Source organism: Pundamilia nyererei, unplaced genomic scaffold, assembly GCF_000239375.1.
Source record: "Pundamilia nyererei isolate P.nyererei 1_Seehausen unplaced genomic scaffold, PunNye1.0 scaffold00044, whole genome shotgun sequence".
NCBI classification, from domain to species: domain Eukaryota; kingdom Metazoa; phylum Chordata; class Actinopteri; order Cichliformes; family Cichlidae; genus Pundamilia; species Pundamilia nyererei.
This window is the reverse complement of record NW_005187445.1, coordinates 2,937,734-2,956,204: the sequence shown is the minus strand read 5'-3', so window position 1 is coordinate 2,956,204 and position 18,471 is coordinate 2,937,734. Positions and strand designations below refer to the sequence as shown.

Below are 18,471 nucleotides of genomic sequence, written 5' to 3'. Positions count from 1 at the left end.
GTGAATGAGTTAATATCCTAGCTGACATATTTTGTACTTTCACTCCCATATGGACCCTGTTGAAAACAAGATGGCCTATCTCAAGGGGCTGTCCTTAATGAAGTAGAAATCACAACGTTACAAGTCCAGTGTGGTCTTAACGAGGGTTACACGGCTCAGCTTTTAGCAATGTCTGTGATTGCAGACCCAAGTCATCACTGCTGCATTGTTGCATTTTCCCGGTTGCCAAATACCTCAGGGTTGTGATTACTTTCGTCTCCGGTGTAATAGTGTTGTGGCGTCGAGTTGGTGAAGTAATTGCATCTCTAAGGAGATCCACCACAAACATGATTCCTGCACGATCCAATCTGTAGCGTCTCAATAATTCCCTGTCATCCAGTGTTTGCAGGACATCTCTCCTGCCTCTTCTGTTGGCCATTTTGTGCAGCTGCTTAGGGGAACTCCTAAGCCACTAAAAGTCCTCTTCCCTGCTCTTAGCAGATCTCGCCTTAGGAGCCCTTTTAAGCGCTAGGAATCTTGAGGAATAGCTTTTATATTAACTGGGATTGTCGTGTCACTTTTAGGGGAAATTCTAAGAAAACGTCATGACTCTGAGAATTTTCTTAGAATTTGGCCGCTAGGAGCCACTTTTTGCACAAAGATTCTTTAGGGATACGGGCCCAGGTTTCTAAGATTTTTTTAGGCCAGTATAATAAGTTAACTTAGAGGTCATCCACATCTTCGTCTTTAAGACATTCCTGATGTCTGGTAGGTTTCATCTGACTTTATGGATAGATAAAGCTGGGTATCATCTGAATAGCAATGAAAATGTAAGGTGTTCCTTCTATTAATACTGTCTAAGGAAGCATGTATAATGCATATAGAATTGGTCCCAGCACAGAACCTTGTGGAACTCCATAATTAACTTTACTGTGTGAAAATGACACTATTTACATGAACGAATTGGAATCTATTCTGTATGCTTCAAACCACTCCAGCACAGTACCTTTAATACATATTGCATGCTCATGCAAACCAATGCATGTCATTGGTATCAGATGCTCATAGATGAGTCCACTGTCAGCAGCCATAAGAACATCATTCATAACCTTCACAGTATTTTTGTACAGTGATGAATTTTGAATCCTGACTGAAACTCTGTTAATCCAGTTGGAGATCCACTTAATTCTTATGGCAGACAGTCCTTTCCTGCTACACATAAATGCTCATAGGTATTGGTCAGTAAATGACAATGAAAGACAAATGAGTTACACCATTAAAAGTACATAAAATGTCATGTTTATTTAGTTTAATTCATATTTTACTTAACATTGTAAATCTATTTTCAAATAGAAAGCATTCTATACAGCATCAGGCAGGAAATGTCTCACTTTTTCATTTGCTGTCTCTTTTGATAAATAGAGGGAAGAGGCGTGTCAGGTCACGCTAGCACGCTGTGGTAGTCTGGTGGATATATGGTTATATTTAGTGCAGTTATTGCATTACAAAGCAACCATCCCAAAAAAAAAGTAGTGCAATTTTTTTTTTCTCTACTCACACAAAAGAGGAAGTCCAGATGGTCTAAGGCGTTTAAAGTTTTTCAATGTTAGGCTTTGTATTGCATACAGAATAAGACAGAGGAAACTGAAGTATAACTCTTGTAAAAATTGTGCTTCATAAATCGAAAAACCTTCAACTGTTTTATCAGTTGCTAAATTGGTCCGCGTTGAAAAACATACTCTGCCAAAATATAACGAAAGGAGCTAATTGTTGAACTAAGACATGCAGGGCTTAGATAATCCACTCATTAGATCACAAATTAACAAAATCAAAGGCCTGATCTGGGACGGGTTTTTTTGTTTTTGTTTTGTTTTTTCCCCCCAGTGAGTGACTTTACTGTGGAAGAATGTCCTCAGTGTTAAAGGTGTGTGAAGAAATAAACAGATCTTTTTAGTAATCGTGTTGTTGGTGGTGCGAGGAGTGAGTAGCCCCAAAGACAAGACTATCACTACAAGACGACGAGGAGAGTCGGAATCGATGCATTACTAAAATACTTCAAAAGAAACAATCAGATTTCATGCAACACTTGCATAGATTTTTTTGTTAATTTTTTTTTTCATTCTTGTTGTTTTTTTTTTCTCTTTAAAATATACAGAACACTAGATAGAGATACCTGTGACACATGGAAGCAGTAAACCAGGGTTTCCTATCAGCCGGCCGTGACAACAATCCACCCTGTGTAAGGAACAGAGTTGGGCCGCCGCTTATCAGCATCGCGTCCACCTCGTCGTCGGCTCACGGACTAGAAATGGCGCAGGAACAGAATGACGTGTCACGAGTGCTACAAGTCCTCGGGGAGCACGACACGGTCGTTACATGGAGCTGAGCGCGATGAGTGTTGTAGGACATACACCTGAGGATCCGCCTTTGTAAAAACCAGCTGTAAAACTGCAGTACGCAAACAATGTTCGACACGCAAAAAATATCCGAGGAGAGTGAGGTGGATGTAAGGGGAGTGAGATCAGTTTAGAAACTGTGGATGCTACAATCAATAACGTGCTACAATCGAATTTACGGGGCGATAGGTTGTGCGACCAAGTGGTGCTGGAGGTGCAAAAGGCATGCAAGCTTACATTCTCTGAAGCCTGGATTTGAAGAGGAGCTGCAGCTGTGCAGCATGTGCTTGAAATATGTGTATGAGTGGATGTAAACAAGCGTGTGGTTTTTTTTGTTTTTGTTTGTTTTTTTGGCAAGGAATTCATCCTTTAAAAGATTTAAAACATTCCCTTTCATGGTTGTGTTTACATTCTCTGTGCCCATTCAAAGATTTTTTTTTCTTAAGAGAGTGATTGTGCAACAGCAAAGACGAGCGATGCCCAGAACGTACTGCACTGTAGGTGACGCTGACGCTGTACTGCAGCTTCATATCGATGACGTTTTAACTGTTTAGAGACTGTACAATGTCTCTCCAAAAATCTCCGTTCACCGAACACATGGATGGCAACAAACAAGTCCATATAAACAAAATCAAACAAATAAAGTAGCAGTGCCCATTCAGTATATACATTGGAATCAAATGCATTACTATTTCCCATAACTGATTCAGCGGTAGACATTCCTACGTTAGTTTATCCATAAAGGTCATTCACTTCCTGTTCTGACGTTAATGTGCAAATAGTCTTAAAATTATACATGCAATAGTAAAGATCGTTAAAAGTCTTAGGAATTTTAAGGCCAGTATATGAGACATCCTACAATAGAGAAACCTTAGGCAAAGCAGCTAAAGTTTGAGTTTGCGTACAGCTGGTAGCCTGAAACTTTTCCCTTTCAGAGGTGAGTAGGCCCCCTGGAAGATTGTGATTGGTCGATAAACTGGGCATCTGTTTGTGTTTGTTTCCAATTGGCACTAAAGTTTGGCGAATCTGGGAACAAATTTCATCTCTAAGTTGCTAGTTTGGGCCTGTGCGGTGGGTGGAGGGCTTGGAGGGGGGGCTGGAGGCTGGAAGGGGCCCCTTGTCTCAGTAGGTGTCTCGGGGCCAGGGGCGGCTGCGCTGGCGGTTCCTCTGGTTGTGACCTTGCTGAGCTTCGCGCTGGAGCAGCCTGTCTTGTGACTCGTGCCCGTTGGCGCTGTGGGCACCGCCCGTATGGCTGCGGTGAGAGGGGTACATGTCCCTATATGTGCGAGCGTGGCAGGGAGAGGCGTATTCATCCTCCTCATCTTCCTCCTCCTCTTCTTCCTCTTCCTCCTCTTCATCCTCCTCGCCCCCCCTGTGACAGGGGCTCCCCCTCCGGCCACGAGAAAGCGAGTCGCTGGCTTCGTCAGATGGCATAAGACTGTCCTGCTCCAGGGGGGAGTGGGCCTCCTCGCCGGCCTCCTCTTCCTCATCACCCTCCAAGCCTGCTGTCTCACAAGGCTGCGGCTGGTTCTTGTTCTGGATGATTCAAGTGGTCATGCAGGAAAAAAATACAAATAAAGGCAGAGTCACATCAAAGCTTGGACTCAGGATATCATCTCGAAGGAAAAACACAAAATAAGGCAAACACTACATCAATAAGGACTTTGAAGGAATTGTGGGAGTCTGTCTGAAAGGAAAATTCTGGTTTCTTTCTCATTATTTCCCACTGAAGTAACTATTTTGAGCCTACAGAAGACATTGAGCTCTCCAAGTCTCTGATCACAGTGTGATCAGATCAATGCCCAACCGTCGTTCTAAGTGGTCAGTTTTTATGTTTATTTTTAGTAGATTTAAATTAAGACTTTAAAATGATTCATACAAAATTGTTTCTTTTCTTTTCCATGAACAGCATAAAGTTAGCATTACCCTCAGAGACCAATAGAATATGGCAGACTCAAATCATTCCTCACATACCCACGTTTGCCTTTAAAAAAGCTTCTTACTGAACACAAAGTGACACCTACTGTAGGAGTTTAGGTACAGTTTAGACCACAGTCTTTGTTCTGTTTAAACAGGTGTCGAGTATTAAACGAGTATAAAGGGCAAAGGTGTCACTTTTATTTTTGCTGAAGAGCCGTGCCCAGTTTTACTTGATCTTGGTTAGTAAAACTACTGAATAATGACCAATGAAACAACGTATCATCTTTGTATCTTTGTGTTAGTGTTTGAAAAGGTTCAGTCTTCACTAACAATCCCTTACAATCAGATAGGAAAAAGCCTCAGCTGTCTTAAGAAAAAGAAGTGCAATTTCATCACATTCAGATGGTCATTGCAAAAAAACCCAACAAAAACAAAACAAAAGAACTTAAGTGAAATATATATGTGATATCTTTGTCAGTAAAACTGCTGCAAAACTGATGACGATTCAGACCTCTTGCTCACATAAAAAGTTATAATGCGATCACTCTTAACACCGCAATACTTCCTGATACAAAATACAGAGAAAAGTCACAAAAATAATGCCGTGCATGTCTGCAGTTTTTACAATTTGAAAAGCTACCTAGTAGGCCACATTGGACCATTTGGCGGGCCACTTACAATTCCTTGTACATATCTTGGACACCCCTGCAATTCAATGCTACTTTTATGATTCTTTATATGGCTTGAGGACTGTGGGCTCTGTAATCTCTCTTCTACATCGGAATTGCATTAACAGTAAGTAAGAGTAAGACAACAACACAAACTATTGATATCGATTGATAAAAGATGTAAGTACGTCCTCTACTGCTTGTGGTGCTATATTTTCTTATGTAACTCCAGCCCCACACCACCCTGAATTGGATAAATGGTAAAGAAAATGGATGAATGGATGGATATTCCAATGTAAAGTAAGCTACCGTAACCCAAAAGCTTAATTCTGTGACACAGAGCTGCAGAACTACAGTTGTGGTCAGAAGTTTGCATTTCACTTATAATCGACATGAATGTCATGGTAATATAGGGCTTTGATTTCTGCTAATGCTAATGATTTCTTTGAACTGTTATTTTTCCACAGTGGAATAATTGTACAGCATACATCTTTAATGAAAAAAATGAATGGGTGCACAAATTTTAATTTATCCAGTTTTTCCTGTAATCCACACAGGCTCAAATATATACAAATATTACACATATTTGGTTAAATGTTCCTTAGCTAGATTCACCTCGACCTCATGCTTTTGATTGTCATCAACAACCTTCTGCCATAATTCTTGCCTGGACATTTGACCACTCTTCCTGGCAGAATTGGAAGAGTTCATACATTTGTTTTGGTTTTCTGGCACAGACCCGACTTTTAAACATATTCCACAAGGTTTCAAAATGTATTCCAGACGCTTAATGTTAGCTTTATCCAGTCCAAAACCATTTTTGATGTGTGTTTGTGATCGTTGTCCTGTTTGATCACCCAATTATCTTCATGTTTCAACTGTCCAGCTGTGTGTTGATCTGAGGTAAAGGTGAAGAATTTGCATGTAGTCAAAATAAATTCAAACTTGTGCACCTACTTGGCACTGCTCGAATTATTAAAATGTTTGCTGTGCAACGATTCCACCCTGGAGAAAGAAGCCAAAATGACCATGACATTCATGGTCATGATGAGTGTATGTAAACCTCTGACCACAACTGTAGGTAACATTAAAAAAAGCCTATATAATGACCAAAAAACTCCTATTTTTACTAAAATTGCAAGAAATAGCAAATGTGATGTATAACCTCAGAGATATTGTGGCATTTTCTAAAATATCAAGGTATAGAAAACTGGGATTACTTGTTCTTTAATCAACCTGCAGTCAGTGTCATAAACCGCAGGTAAGTAAACTGCAGAAATAACACAGAGCTGAGCGACATAAAAGGGTGATAGTGTTCATAAGTGGCATGCAGAAGTGCAGCAGTGTTGTTATCTTCAAAGTCCTTTGTTTTGTCGGTGTGTGTATAGATTAATACAACAGACACTGAACAAAAAAATGCATGTGAAACGGCTGAATGGATGTTCAGGAAGTTCCTCTTGGAGGTAAAAAGTTATTTTGCTGATGCTGTGGACTCATTTTTTGTGTGTAAATTTGCATTTAGTTCAGGTGAAAGCATCGTTTAAGCACCCATCACTCGCTTTAATTAGCATCATTCAGGTAGCTTCATGTGCCACAGTGAGCGGGGACAGCATTCACAAAGCATGCTTGGAAACTGAACACAATAGGGAAAGTTCGATTTAACAAAACCAATATATTTCAATTGTAGTATTAAAATGGAGACAGAGCTTAGCTGCTTTGTGAATAAAGCTTGTGGAGCAGTGATTCACCTGAAACCATCCAAGTAAAGGAAAAGAGGCAGGATGCAGTAAATTAAAGACAAACAACAGCAGAAAAACAAAAACACACCAGGTCTAATCTTTTCTGAGAGTTGAATGAATAAAATGCTTTTCATTCACTGTCTCAGCCGCAGGGTCGTGTTCGGGTGTCGGAGGTGCGCAAGAGGGGTGCAAATATATATACATATTATATAAACCCTACTACTCACCCCAGTTTGTACGCGATCATTCAATTAATTCCTGTGTTTCAGAAAACTGCAAAGATGTTAAGCATGGATGAGTGAGAGGACAGACAAGACAACTGGAGACAATTAAACAAAACACAGGAGTGAAGCCTGAGATGGGAAGAGCTGGCAAAGACAGTGACAACATACAATGTGTTCAAAAAACAAGGCTCGTTGTCAAAAGTCTTACATTATTTTAAAAGCGTATTTTTACGCTCTCCTGATTTATGTACACACTCAGAGACAAACTTACCTGTAGGCTAGAGATGGCAGAAGGCGGGGTCATGAGGCTCTGTTCCAATAGTGGATTAAGAGGGGTGTTTCCTGGGAGGTGAGTGGCACGCCAGTAAACCTCCAAGTATTCAGCCAAATGCTCACAAGCATCTTCCAACTGGTTCTCATCCAAAATGACATCAAACATATCCTACGAATGTAGAACATAAAAAATTAGACTGTAACTCAGTGGCATTCTGTTAGGACAAGCAGTGCTTGCATTATTAAATCTAGAAATAAAGTAAAATACATTGAAACATTCCAAACTATAGCGATCTCTCTCCTCATCTCAGACAGTGCTGTCATAAAGCACCTTGCCTGTCAATTAATGCGCACCCAGTCTGTACATTACTGCCATCTTGTGTTAGGTAGTTGGCTATTGTCGCTGAAAGCTGTGCTTATTTCATGACATAGCAAAGTGTAGTCGTCTCCTTCTCTGAGGGGGTATCTGTTTCCTGCTAACAATAACTGCTGCTAGGCAAGCTGAGAGGCCAGCAGTTTTTTTTCTGGTGGTTTGCGCATGGGCACTGCGGATAAACCTCTGGTCTTTGATGGTAAACTAAGGGGAGAGCAGAGTGCGAGGCAAGCTGCCGCTGGTCTGCTTTCACTGCTTCAAGATCAGTTATGACCTGCGCTTTGTGTGGAAACACAGCTAGTATTAGCAAATGAACGGGCTTCAGTGATAGCATTATAGCTTCAGAGGAGTTTTCTCTTGCTAATCACCATGGCCAACTTCTGAGATGTAGAGGAGATGGCACGTGAAAACATTTTTAATAACTTCAATACATTAGAAAGGAAAGCAATGACAAGGCAGCTCTGACCATGCCTGGTCTAATAAAACAGGCAAGTTGAACAGGCGCAAGCTCAGGAGCACTTTTAGATTAGCATCTATGAGAATGTCTGAGTGCAATAAGCTTAACCAGCTGTTTTGCTAAAACTACACCTTTATTTTTCATTCGTATTTTAATCCCCCTGTAGATACTAACAGTTAACCATGCCACACACTGCTCAAGCCTTTAATTCAGATGATTTTTTTGATATTAAATATTTTAATATACTTTTTGAAAAATCAAAAAAATCATTTTACATGATCATGTAAAATGTCCAAACTGTATGGACTTATTACAAACTGTAGCACTCACAGGGGGGCACTGAGAGAGTTTGTCTGCAGCCATCATCTGCACATTCAGGTGCTTGCTCTGAGACTTCCCCCTGGATTTGATCAGCCTCTGGAGCACCTGAGAAAAAGAAACAGATGGTGTAAGAAACCAAGAAAGATAAGACTGCCTTAATCTAATGTTCATGAGCAAGGTGTACCTTTGGTGAGGAAACTTTAACATAGACAATGATGGGTGCAAGGGAGGTTTTGGCGAGCTGTGCGGGATGGTTGATGGTGTCTGCGTCCAGAACAACCAGTTGCAGGGTTTTGGCGAGTTCAAATATCCTTTCAATCTCACTCTGAACCTCAGCTGCACAGACAAGAAACATTAGATTATCAAAGTTGATTCCCTTCCCTAAATGTAAAATAGAGGTGGCCAACCTCAAAATACAACAATTTTGGTTTGTCATTAAGTGTGAACTGGATAAGATCTTCACCACTGACTCTGAATGCACTCCATTGTGCATGCTACTTGGAGTAGCAAACGTCAAAATCAAGGGGAAGTTTGGAAAGCAGCTCTATGCACTGTTAACATTCTGTGCAAGGAAATGTGTACTTTTGAACTGGATCACGGACACGGCCCCATCTAAGACTCAATGGCACCGGATGATACTGGAATATGTGTCACTGTGGATTCTCTATTTATTTATTTGTATTCTTGAGCTGGGTTGTTTGCTTTGTCTGTTTTGTTTTATTCTGTTATGTTGGTTTTGTTTTGTTTAATGATGGTGTCAGTGTAAAGTTTAAAACTCAATAAATACATGGAAGGAAAAAAAAGTTGCTTCCCTTCAAAAAAAGAAAGAAAAAAGAAACTTGTGGAACTTTCATCCTGGCATCAGCATAGCTTACCTAAGCTCGAGCGAGTGTTGGATCTCTCCATTATGGGTCTTTTGTTAAGGACAGATCTCTTGGCTAAGGACAGGTCGGCAGTTACACGGGTGATTGAAATTCTGTGGACAAGTTGCAAAATGCAGGTAAATATACACTGAAACTCTTTCACTGAAATAAAGGCCTGGCTTTCACCAACTACTTGATTTATTATATAATCTCCCCATTTTACTGACCTTCCCTCAAATCTGTGTTTCAGGAAGTCAAAGAGAGCTTTCTGCATCATATCTGTCACCTTTGGGAACATAAGAAAAACAATTAATTACAAACACATTATAATTAAAAGGCTAAGACATCCTGCTTCCTCTTATTGTTTTTCAAATGTATGCTGCTAGAGTTGTTCATGTTAGTACTAAACATGGTCAAATCAAATAAACCAAAATGTTATGCTTCAGACTGCTCTTAACACTTGACTCTGGACATTTTTTTCTATTCTTGGCTTGGTACGATATCAGTGAAAGTGGATCCACCCCTTCCACCTGCTAATCAGCCAATCAGAAGAATGCTATTTTGAAGGGAGGATGGCAGGAGGTAAAACAGCTTCTTTCAGGGAGTGGATAAAATGTACTTAGCACCAAGGCCCAGTTTAACATAAATAAAGATTATTTTAAGATCTGAATCCTGCAAAGTGGTTTTAGTGAAGTCAAAGATTTATAAGTAACTAAAAAGTAAAATTCTGAAAATTACCAAAACAGTTCAAATAAATAAACAAAACATAAAATGTTTGGGTTACTACAGTAAAGCGTACTAGGTACACTTGTTAGACTGTTCACTAAATGTCTAATTAGCCAATCACATGGCAGAAACCCAAAAAGTCCACTTGAGTCAAAGTACAGTTACTTCATAAAAGACAAAAGCTTGAGTACAGGAGTCATGAAAACAATTACTTGTGCAAAAGGATGAAACTGTCTACTGAAAAATAACTTATGAGTAAAAAAGAGACATAAACATGCAACTGTATCAATAGTCCAGCTTTGATGAAATTCTTGATCCTAATTTCCTAAAAGTAGTAAGTAGTGTTAATTACAGACTGCATAATCGTCCAAATTTCCAAAAACTGTAATGGCTGTCAAATGGCCCTTAACAAAGTATAAATTCAGGGTCTGAGGACTTTCATAAATGCAAAATCACAGTGTCATTTTCTCATTATGTGTGTAGACTAAATAGCAAAAAAGTCATCATTTAATATTTGAATATTTTCCAATAACTTTCAAAGGACAAATTCACATGAGCTAATAACGAACGCAGCAGTGCAAATAGTGCAGAGGAAAGCAGTCGTTCTGTCTGCTGGAGGTGAAATGGGGAGAAGCTGACCTCATAGCCCTTCAGCGATGGTCCCACGAGAACCACCGGCCTCATAGAGGGCACCACATCATAGGGAGGGACATGTTCCTACCAGAAATAGAGGAGGACAGGAAAGGGGATAAAGAACAGCGAAAACAGGGGTGAGAAATGATGGGAGTTGGGTTTGGTTGTTGTTTTTTTACCCTCATATTCAATCAAACAATGACCGAAAAACCAGTATTAAGACCTGAAGTTATTTAAATGCATTTTGGTTTTATAATATTACATAACAATAATTACTGGTATTAGTTAATCAACTAACCTGACAATGAGACAGGTGACAGAAAAGGGATTGGTTAGTTGTAAAATATTTAAAGGTTTTGCTAAAATCACTCATTTTAAGATCAGGTGCTTCCAGTGTACTACTGCACTGATTATTTTAATATTAACTCCATGAAAAAACAATTAAGCAACCTCCTATACTCACAATCTGTTACACCAAGCCTGCTTGTAGTTTCTAATTGTATAACCTATTTTTGTTTATTTTCCATGGCCTCTCTTACTTTAGGGAATTCAGTATTATCTTCTACAAACTCTGTGTTGTTTAGAGTGAAAAATTAAAAAAAAAAAGCATGAATTATAAGCAAATTCTACATCATCATAAAGTACCAGAACCTACCTGTTTTTGCTTCTGTTTAGCTTGTGAAAACAAGAAAATAGCAATCAGTGACAGAAACTGATAAAAGACAGCAGAAGCTGCTTTTTGTTTCAGGACCAGAAGAAGGTTTGCTGTACTTACATTCACCTGCAGATGGCGGCGTCGTCCTCCAGCTCCCTGTCACCATGTCTCCTAAACTTGAGGAGTTACCTCCTGTTTTCCTGCAGAAGCAGCAGCAAAGACACATTGAATTACCGAAGCTGTTTTGTGGAAATAGATCACCTGAGATGAAATGAAATAGCTGACCTCTGTTTCTGCTCCTGTTTCAGTCGCATTGCCTCCAGTCGTAGAGGGCTGGGGATGAAGGTGATGTCTGCTCCTTCTTTTACTAGCCGGCCGATCCACCAGTCATTATTGTACTTCTGTTAAATTCAGTTCAAAAGTAGCACTGGTTTACATACAGCATGTGTCTTGTTTTAATATAATGAAAGTGCATATTATTATCATTATTATTATTAGTAGTAGTAGTAGTATTATTCAAAACAGATAATCTCACTTCTTTGATGTGCAGGAAGTCTTTGGCATCGAAGTTGACTGCAGCTCCTTGGACTGGACAGTCCTCATCCAGAGCTCCACAGTAACTCACATTCGTCTTTACTGCAAACGCTACAGGTTTGGACTGTGGTGTCAACAAATAAGAACATGAAGAAGACTTGTCAGTGATCCAAATGCTCTGCAAACATGTGAGACTCGAGGACAAGAACAGAGTGCAATAGATCAACTCCTTGTTACTTGAAAACAGACTTCCTTTGATTGAATCAGCAACCAATCACACAGCACAAAAGATGGTGACCAGACTAGCAGATTATCAAAGGATGTGACCGGGTGGTAATATGCCAAATATGTGGCTCAAATAGGAACGTACCAATACAACATTTACATTGGATAATGGTCAGATCCTTACTCAGAAATCAGTGACAGTGATTGTGCACATGATGTCACATGATGTCACCTTTCATATTGTTCTGTTTACTTCACCGCACAACAGCAGCAGCTAGCAGAAGCACTAACAGCAAAGTGTTAGCAGTTTAGATGCCTCCTTTACCAACAACCCGTCTTTCTAATAACAATTTTTTTAAAGTTACGTCAACATACTGCTTGTTTGCTCACTTATTATATTCAGTCAGAAAAGTATCAGGTAGAAGCTGGTGCAAAAACTTGTTGGAAAGCTTTTAATATGGTTACAGTAGCATAATGTGTCATAGTCAACTCAAATAATATTATTTTGCTCCAACTGTCCTCTGAAAAGTAAACTAGCACAACTGTAAAAGACAAAGGTACTTAGACTAGTGCAAATACATTTTACAAATCCATTAGTTATCTTGGGCCTGTTGTTGCTTATTTTTTTTACCAATTAATATCAACTCATTAAAAATATACTCTTGGTTACAGAGTTAGGAAAGATATGTTTAAAATTAATAGTGATGCTTCCATATACATAACAAATGACTTCCTGCCTCTTTCTCATAGTGATGAACAAAGTTTGATAATTTAACGCTAGTTTAGCGGTATCAAACAGCACAAACGATGAAAAATGATTCGATTTTCAGATTTCTTTGTAAAAGCACCGACATTAACATCTCCTTTGCTGACTTTTACCTACAACCTAGACTCTTCTACTTCAAAATTCAACTGGAGAGATAGAGCCAAATGTTTCTTAGATATTTTCGTTCATAAACAGTCTAAACACAGCAAAGTGTAGCTACGATAATGACTGTATGGTGTACCTTAGCTCTGTCGAGCTGCTGTTGTGCCTGGCGCTCGGCTTCACGCCGATACGCCTCGCGGTCCTCCTCTGCTGACAGGTCTGAATCAGATGGTCTACTGGTGTACGAATCAGCTGACCCCTGTCGGGAAAGAGTGACATGATATTAGTGGCACAGTGTTTAATAACTCAGTGAGTCACATGAAGATCATCCAGTCATGTTAACATTACTTAGGCTGTATTACTGTTTGTTTTTTCTTTCATCTGCTTCTCCCTTTTAGCGTTTGTTTGAGTGCAGGTGTGCATGCAAATATGTGCCTGTACTCATGAACACATTCATGTGTGTGCATCTACAAAACAATGCGTTGCTCTCCCACACCAGCCATCTTCTGAGAGGCCAAATATAGCACAAAGGAGGCAAGAGCTTCCTCTTCTCTCCTGCTTGGCCCCAATCCAGTCCATCATCCCCCACAGTGCAGCATATATACATCATTTATTCCCCTGTTTATTCTCCAAGGACATCTCCTCATTAGCAAAATATATGCTGGTTATCATTTTTCATTGTAGGACACATACCAAGGATGGCTAGCATGTCATGCTGAGGGCGAGGGATAAAGCAAACAAAGAGCTATTTTACACAATAAGTAAAATAGTGAAAATAGCTTCATAGGTCCTTCTTTTATTCACAAAAAACTCATTTTCTTAAAATAGCTGCAACCATTAGTCAATTAATCAATTAGTCAATCAACTAAAAATGAACAGGGAAATATTTAGGTAAACATTTTAATCAGATTCCAATACCTCAAGTGTGACGTTTTCCGGTTTTTCTTGATCTCATGTGAGAGTAAAGTTAATATTATGGTTCTGAACTGTTAATGGAAAAAAAGGCTTTTCAAAATAGCCCCACACATTCAATCAATAGTAATAATAACAATTGCAGTTTGTATACAATGTACAAATGGACTTCCACAGTAATAGTTTGGTTACTGCGTGTCCCTGTGAGCGTGTGAGTTCTCCTATATTTGGCTTCTCTTAAGGAACTCAGTCCTGAATCTGTCAGCAAAAACCAAGTCAGAGGAGACAAAATACAAAGGGGGTTGTGGCAGGAGAGAAAGAAAAATCTGTGGTGGTGGTCATGAAAACGCTCAGGTAAACCTCTCTAAATGACATGATCAGCCATATTGTTGTAAATAAAACAAAATGTTGAGAAACTAAAAAACAGCAGAAATACAGTTCACTTTGGTTTTCCTCTCCTCCAGAGTGCAGCGATTCAGTCCCGATCATCCATCTTGCCCACATATACAAACAGATCCTCTGGAGGACCAATTAGCAACAGCAAAACAAAAAGAAGTACAGGCACATAATATAGACACACACACATACACAAAGTGTCCAGACATACCCCCCTCCACAAAACAAAACAAAACAAACAAACAAAAAAAGAACCAGCCAGCACCTTTGCTTTCTCTGCACTTCAAAACGCATGCATGCAATCCAAAATAAATCATCATCTACAGTACCACTGCAAGCGAACACCTCTCCTCGTTTCTTTTTTTGGTGTGGTGGTGTCTGTTAGATAACTAGATCTGATTTCTAGCACTCAGAAGCTCTGCAAGGCAACACTGCACCAGTGCCAGAGAGCAGCACCGTCAGAAAAAAGGAGGGTGAGAAAGAACGGGTAGAAACAGACAGCGAGAGAGAGAGAGGGGGGGGTGAATACTGTTGACAAGACATACTGAAAAGAGGATGTTTACGAGTGAGTGATGGAGATGCGAGAGGTTTTATGCAACGATAAAGACAGGCTATCTAACGGGAAAGATGAGATTAGGACAGAGTAAAATGCTGTGAAGGACTGGAATGAGACCTACATATCTTTCCTTACTGCAGATACACGAAAAGATGGGAAACAGAGGGAGGTGGAGGTGGTGGTGGTGGAGGGAGGGACCGTGACCACATGAGACAGACGCACACAGATACCGGAGAGAATTGCATACCTGGCTGATTAGCAGGACGGCGCTAGAGTCTGATAAAGACATGAATGTGAATTTTCTCACTCTAACAACGATCCCTGTCTTCACTGGGAATGCTCACAAACACACACAGACATAAAAGCGGAATAAATATGGTGGTGGGCGCAGAGGAAAGGTGTTATGTCAGAGTGCCTTTTAATGATGTTAGAACACAGAGAGCTTTTCGTTAATAACGTTTAGACAGGGGAGCATGCACCTGTGCTGCACACTCACTAACTTACCGACTGTTAAATTCTCCAAAGAGCAGCTTTACCACCAACGTCTTTTAGGTGAAGCTTGGCTGCATTGCAGAGTGTAACAATATAAGAACATCCTTATTGTGTTTTCTAAGGATGTCTTGTTTTTTGTTTCTGTTTTTTTGCTGCTAATGTCCCTGTCTGCAGACTAAATTTAACTCTGTTCCTTCCTACTCTGCTTCTGTGATTATTCTTCACACACTGCAACACTGATGGCCCCAACTCCACAGGGAGGGGCCAACAGGGAAGTGTGTCATCTAACTAGTCGAGTCCTCAGAGGGCCAAGTCATCCTACAGGCTAGGGACCGAACAACAGAGGATTTCCACACTAATTTGATTAGGCGGATTTCACTGATACTGTTCTGTTCTTTTCCCCCCTCCTTCTGATAAGACATGTAGAGATGTCTTTATTACTGGCTCAAGACTAATGAATTTCTTAGCCATGGTAGAGTAACTTTACAGAAGCACAACCCCATTAACAACAAGGAACAACTGATTATTGATTTATGATGTTGATAAATCTTATTAGAAGAAAAATGTGGCTTTTGAGCTGCTAAATACGAGAAGGTGGCATAAACTCAGTTAATCTGATATTAGACATCATGTGTACATGTGTTGTGGTAACAAAGCAGAAGCTTTCTTTGGATTAAATTACATGTGGGTTCGTCCCTATGATGTGAGTCTTTAATATTATGTGTAGTAATTTGAACTGCCATTAATACAAAAATTGGGTGTAAAGTTATTGACTGTATTAACCCTATTAAAATTTTATATTTTACCCTTTTTCACCTTCATTGACATAATTTATCACTTGTTTACTTGTTCTCCCAAATTTGATTTCAATGTGAAAATCCAGTCGCTACATGAAGTTTAAGGTTTACAGGCAGCAAAACTTTGGGAAACTCACATGACCTTACCATTGAAAACAAAGACCAGTAAACACAAGCTCCAGCTGAGACTGATGTGAAGGTCTTTAGTTTTGAAGTGACTCTGTAATTAGTATTGGACAAACTGAAAGTTTGATCTCATTAAATGTATAATAGTGTCTCGTCATCCTCTTAAAGTCTGGGAAAAATCCATCCAATAGCTGTTGAGTAAATCGTGGCAATCAGCAGGCTGGCATCCATCCCTGCTGCCATGTGGCTAACACAGCAAAAAACAATGGATACCTGCCCTCTGTTTTGCTGACAATAGTATTTCACAGTATGCCATAGTGGTATTATTACTGCACAAGTGGGCTTTTACACGTTGGCTTATACTTCTGTCAGGAGTGTATACAATACTTAAAAAATTTAATTCCATTATTATTTAAAAAATTAAGCAAAAATAAGGCGAAACCACACAAAAAAATGTTAAATTATCTCATTTTGCCTCTGTTAACAAAAATGACATTTGTGCCTGTTATGTTTTAAAAAAGAATCTGTTGGCCTTGACTAACACGATATCTTTGCCTCACCTGAAAAACTACAAAAAGCAGACACAACCTCTATTTTGATCACAACTCATTTTGAAGCTTCTCTGGTCTCTTTTCTTTATCCTCCATCTGTCCTTCCTGTTCTTGAATATAGTGACAGCTGTTAACAGACTGTTGTGCTACTGTGTAAACTGCTGTTCTTCAGTGTTCATATCATGCATAAAATGATGCCCTGCACATATTTACAGTGATGTTAAGTGAACAGAATTTGTTAATCAATACTTTAGATATTCTCTAAACATCTCATGTGATGGCAGTTGGTCCTGAAAGCTGTCATGCACGCACATACATAACTTTCCTCCTTAAAAAGAAACTGTGCGATTTAAGAATGTCTGTGTGTTTTCGCGTTTTTTGCAAGGCCACTACTAAACATAAAATCTCAAGTGAGCCCGAGGACCAGGGCTAATGCAAACCGAAGAAGCTGCTAAATAATCAAATTGAAACTTTATTTCAATGTCAAGATCAAGTCGTACATGGTGACAAACATGTTTTTTAGAACTGTGTCACATTGTAACTCCAGTGTTTTCCCCAGGCTGAGATTTACAGTTTAACAGTTCTCCCTAAACGCCTCACTTGTTAACTCTGACATCATTAGCCATTTCAGGGCTCCAAATGCTCCTTCTGTTCCCAAAAGCAAACAAACACTGAGGCACCAATGAGGCTTAAGAATGGTCCAAATTCTTTCAGCTCTAATAAAATGATGAGTGTAGCTGTTTCAGGTGTTACTGTAAAGTTTAACTTGACAAAAACAGGACGTATGAGTTTAATCTAGCTAGCTGGAATCTAAAGATGATACACCGTGTTCTGACTGAAGGACTGGGCAATTAAGTGATAAAGATAGTTAATGCGAAATAGGTTTTCCGTGATATGAGACATAATTAAAGTCTATAGAACGTCTGTGTTTTGAAGGACAACACAAAAGGCCAATGATAATGAGAATAGTACTGTGCCAAATCAATCAGGTGGCTGGAACAGAGTTGGAGCCACATCAGGTTAGACTGAGGAGTCTAGGAGGCGTGGGCTACCACAGCTGTATACACCAGCACAACAACAGAAAATCAAGCAGTGCCATCCCTGCACAGCTGACAATTTACCTGCACAATGCAAGACTTTACAAGACTCTTTCTCCCGTAACATGCCTTATGACAAAAACGAAGAGACACAGATGTATCACAAATGCAAGCGCCTGTGTTATGGTAACACCTGATGTCAGTAAGTACAGTCAAAAACACAGAACTTTAGTAGCTGATTAATGTAACTGACCCTTGTTACTAACTCCCTGGCCATAAACACACTGAGTGTAGAGAGTGTCACACTTCTCTACTGCATCAGATTTCATCCGATCTGTGTATGAATCTCGCTGCCCACCTCACTGCGACTGTACTGCACTCCCTGGGCTGTAATTTTTTTTCCATTTATTTTTTGCTTTGGAGCATAAGCCAACCACAGTCGAGTGAATATGAGTTTTTTAAATGTTCTCCTTTGTTTACATTTTAGCGTTTCTTACATTTATACTAAGGATATTTAAACAGAATGCTTTGTTTGTTTTTTGTCTTATTTATGTTTTTGTTTCCAAACAATTTAAACCAGTTTGAATCTATACAAATTAAGAGGTTTTATTTAATAGTTTTGGCAGATTTAGATTTCATTTTGAATGAATCTCTATGTATTTATTTGGAATTGACAAATAAAATGTAGTTTTTCATTTTGATTTTATTTTTAAGTAACACTTTAAGCTTTTAACTCGTCAGATTAAAGAT

At 39.4% G+C, this 18,471-nt stretch overlaps 1 protein-coding gene across 4 annotated transcripts in view; it reads right to left on the bottom strand.

Annotated features, from left to right (window-relative positions):
* Nucleotides 1-2,105: 2,105 nt before the first annotated feature.
* cacnb3a (calcium channel, voltage-dependent, beta 3a) overlaps nt 2,106-18,471 on the bottom strand; it is a 26,418-nt gene continuing 10,052 nt past the window's right edge. Inside the window, exons 1-13 of one of the 4 annotated variants that reach the window (XM_013910450.1) lie at nt 14,966-15,032; nt 12,994-13,113; nt 11,763-11,885; nt 11,513-11,628; nt 11,348-11,427; nt 11,228-11,247; nt 10,579-10,656; nt 9,441-9,499; nt 9,226-9,326; nt 8,535-8,686; nt 8,360-8,455; nt 7,198-7,368; nt 2,106-3,911 (exon numbers count right to left, since the gene is read on the bottom strand). In XM_013910450.1, the coding sequence (XP_013765904.1) occupies nt 3,498-3,911; nt 7,198-7,368; nt 8,360-8,455; nt 8,535-8,686; nt 9,226-9,326; nt 9,441-9,499; nt 10,579-10,656; nt 11,228-11,247; nt 11,348-11,427; nt 11,513-11,628; nt 11,763-11,885; nt 12,994-13,113; nt 14,966-15,007 (1,572 nt within the window). In that variant the 5' untranslated portion in view covers nt 15,008-15,032 and the 3' untranslated portion in view covers nt 2,106-3,497. The other 3 variants (XM_013910452.1, XM_005731766.1, XM_013910451.1) reach the window with 3 other exon arrangements.